Raw genomic sequence first — 3462 nt, forward strand, 5'->3', positions numbered from 1 at the left:
CAAAAATAAACAAACTCACTTAATATACAGAAAAATATTTATTGTATTGTGCGAAGTTTGAGCCCGTAACCTCTGGCATAGCAGCACGGCGCGTGAACTACTAACCTTTGAATTTTATATTTACTTTAGCTCATAATTATTATGATAAGGCAGTCAAGCATAAATCAGAGCAGGCCCCCACTAGGTGGACCGAGGATCTGGTGAAGGTCGCGGGAGGTTCTTGGATGCGGGCGGCACAGGAACGGTCGTTGGGGAAGTCCTTGGGGGACGTCTTTGTCCAAATCATCATCATCATCTCAGCCATAGGCCTCCCCCAATGCTTTCCATGTTACCCGGTTGGTAGCGGCCTGCGTCCAGCGCTTTCCTGCTACCTTTATGATGTCGTCGGTTCACTTTGTGGGTGGACGTCCCACGCTGCGTTTTCCGGTACGCGTGCCTTTGTCCAAATATACAATACATAAATGAATCCAAAAATAAAAATCGTAATCAAGCAATTGAGTTATAAACCATGAATGCGCAATTTGCATCGCAAAACGCGTCATTGTTTTTCGTCGATATGAACAAAACCTCTTCCGAATGGGGCTAATATTAACGCTGGTAAATAACCGAAGCTGCACAAACTGCACATTGTTCTGCAATATTGAATGACGGGAACAATCGAGCGCCGAGTGCGGACACCAAGCCAAATATTGCTTTTTGAAAACCGCATACATTAACTACGGCATAGAGATGCGTTTCAAAAGCTTCGCAAATGTAGAGACTTTTGAATAAGAATAAGAATAAGAAATTTATTCATAATGTTCATTACATGTCAAATTTTCAATATAAATGTTATATATTTGTAACACAAACCACTAGTGAATATTTTAATTGCATCAATATATGTTTATCAGGCACTCCCTGCGGAGACGTAGATATTTTTGTATCTATTTGCTTTAACTTGACATTCTACAATAATAAGTCATAACCCAGCCTAAGGGCTGGGTTGCACCCACTATCTTACTGTAACTTTGACAAACGTCAAAAATCTGTCAATCTTCATACAGCTCAACCTTAGTTTCCTCTGATGATGATGATTTTCCTTGTCGGTAAAAAGTGTCTACGTTTCCGCAGCGTCTGAAACTACAAAACAAGATCTTAATTGGGTTACATTTCGTTATTTTCACCTCTCCGCTTTGATGGAAAATGGGCACTACACTGGTGATTTTGGAATTATTTTTTCACGTTTTACGAATCATTAACAATAAACATTACTTTTTGAATACCGCAAGGGACGGAGACGGGAGATGACATAGAAATGCGTTTTTAACTAAAAAAACTAGCAAGAATCAGAGAACCAGATGTTTCGATGTGCGATTTTTTAAATTGATGTTTTAAACAAATTGATGTTTCTTCAGTGTATCCAGTTATAATAAATTTCTTAAACTACCTTTACAAATTACCACTACCATTTAGGTAAATCTTAAATTACCATAATCATTATCAGTTTAAAAAAATATCGCTTTAATATAATGGAGTTTGATTATAACCGCAGCGTTCGGAACGTAACTCTATGGCGTGCATGACGTCACACGATAATCAATCATTGTGCGTCAATGCAATGACACAGCCCTTTCAGATTTCTGTTATTCGGATGCCTATGTGTTCCCCGTAGGTCTAAGTTGAGCCTAACTTCGAACCCTACAGGAGATTTATAATGAAAAAACTGTATTTTTGAACTGGTTATATTATTACAGCAAGACTAAGATGCGCGCGCGATGGTCGTACGGAGTGAGTGAGCGGCGGCCGCGGTTGCGGCAGCGTATTTATGTGTAGGCGCGGGGACCCCGCGCTCCCCCGCCGATGCGCCCTCTGTTGTCATCACTATACTGCCCGCCTTGAAGTCTCGTCTTCAATTAATGTTGTTGGCAGCGGACAGATGGTGTTGTAGGCGCGACGAAGAACGCCCTTCTTTGTCTTGATGTCGGCGACCCTGGCTATGCCGTCTCTGCCAGGCAACGTTCGGAGGATGCGGCCAAGCGACCACATCAATGGAGGTGCAGACTTGTCCTTGATAAGGACAAGTGACCCCTCTCGCAGCTTCCCGTGTGACGTGTGCCACCGTGTCTTCCTCTGCAGCCAGAAAACATATTCATTATGGAATCGTGCCCAGAAATGTTGTTTTAGCGCTTCAATGCGTTGGAATCGTTGAAGTGATGTGATGCGCTTTTCAATAAGTTGCGGGCAAGGCAAAGAAACGATTGATCGTCCAATTAGAAAGTGGGCAGGAGTGAGGCAAGTAAGATCTGAGGGATCGTTAGATATAGGAGTGATGGGACGAGAATTTAGAATAGCTTCTACCTGTATCAGCAGAGTCGCCATTTCCTCAAATGTCAGGTGCGTCAGTTCTAGAATGCGACGTAGGTGGTGCTTAATTGATTTGACTGCCGACTCCCACAATCCGCCAAAGTGAGGAGTGTAAGCAGGAATAAAGGAAAAATCGATACCTTTGTCGGTTAGATGTGCTGACAGCGACGGGTCTCTGAGTAGGCTAGATAATTCATTAAAGGTCCCTACAAAGGTGGTTCCGTTGTCCGAAAATATCCTCTGCGGCCTGCCCCGTCGCGCTATAAATCTGTTAAGAGCCGCAATAAAAGCTTCCTTTGTTAGGTCTGAGACAAGCTCCAGATGCAGCGCCTTGGTGGCTAAACAAACAAAGACACAAATGTAGCATTTTACCAATTTACAGCCTCTCCCCTTACGGTCTGCTATCAGCACTGGCCCGGCGTAGTCTACACCTGTTTCTAGAAAAGGATATTCTAAATGTAGTCGGCTGTTAGGTAAGTTGCCCATGATAGGCTGAATGGTTTTTCCTTCAAAACGACAACATTTAACACATGCTCGTACAATGCGCTTTGCGAGCCTGGTGCCTCCTAAGATCCAATAATTATGACGTGCTGTGGCTAATAACAATTGAGGCCCTGAATGTAAATAGGTTTTATGCAATGATTCGAATATAAGTTGGGATAGACGATGTTTACTGCACAAGAGAATGGGGTGCTTAACGTTGTAATCGTAGTGAGAATCACTAAGCCTGCCGCCCACTCTTATGAGATTATTGGGATCCATAAATGGAGTCAATGATAACAATCGGTTTTTGTGTGGTAATTTACCGCTGTTAATGAGTGACTGATATTCATCAGGAAAGGACTCCTGCTGAGAAATGAATAGTAATTTAGTTGTTGCGGCATTGAGTTCCGAGACAGTCAGGTGTCCTGTAAGTTTTGGGTTATTCTTGTGGCAGTTATTAATAAATCTCAATACAAATGCTAATGTGCGTTTCAATTTGGTAAAGCTTGATAGTTTAAGTATTAGTTTAGATATTAAGTTACATTGATTGTCAGAATTGTTGTTTAATTTATTATTATTTTGTGTATGAAAATTTGTTATTATTGTTTCTGGTAGGTTTTTTATATTATTATT

The 3462-nt window shown here is 41.6% G+C and overlaps 1 protein-coding gene across 1 annotated transcript; it reads right to left on the reverse strand.

Annotated features, from left to right (window-relative positions):
• Positions 1–1863: 1863 nt before the first annotated feature.
• On the reverse strand, positions 1864–2832 carry LOC114362479 (uncharacterized). Its single transcript, XM_028317912.1, has one exon. It carries the CDS (start codon positions 2830–2832, stop codon positions 1864–1866), a length of 969 nt encoding a protein of 322 aa, XP_028173713.1.
• Positions 2833–3462: the final 630 nt, after the last annotated feature.

Source organism: Ostrinia furnacalis, unplaced genomic scaffold, assembly GCF_004193835.3.
Source record: "Ostrinia furnacalis isolate ACB-3 unplaced genomic scaffold, ASM419383v2 OfSCF6522, whole genome shotgun sequence".
Classification (NCBI taxonomy): Eukaryota; Metazoa; Arthropoda; class Insecta; order Lepidoptera; family Crambidae; genus Ostrinia; species Ostrinia furnacalis.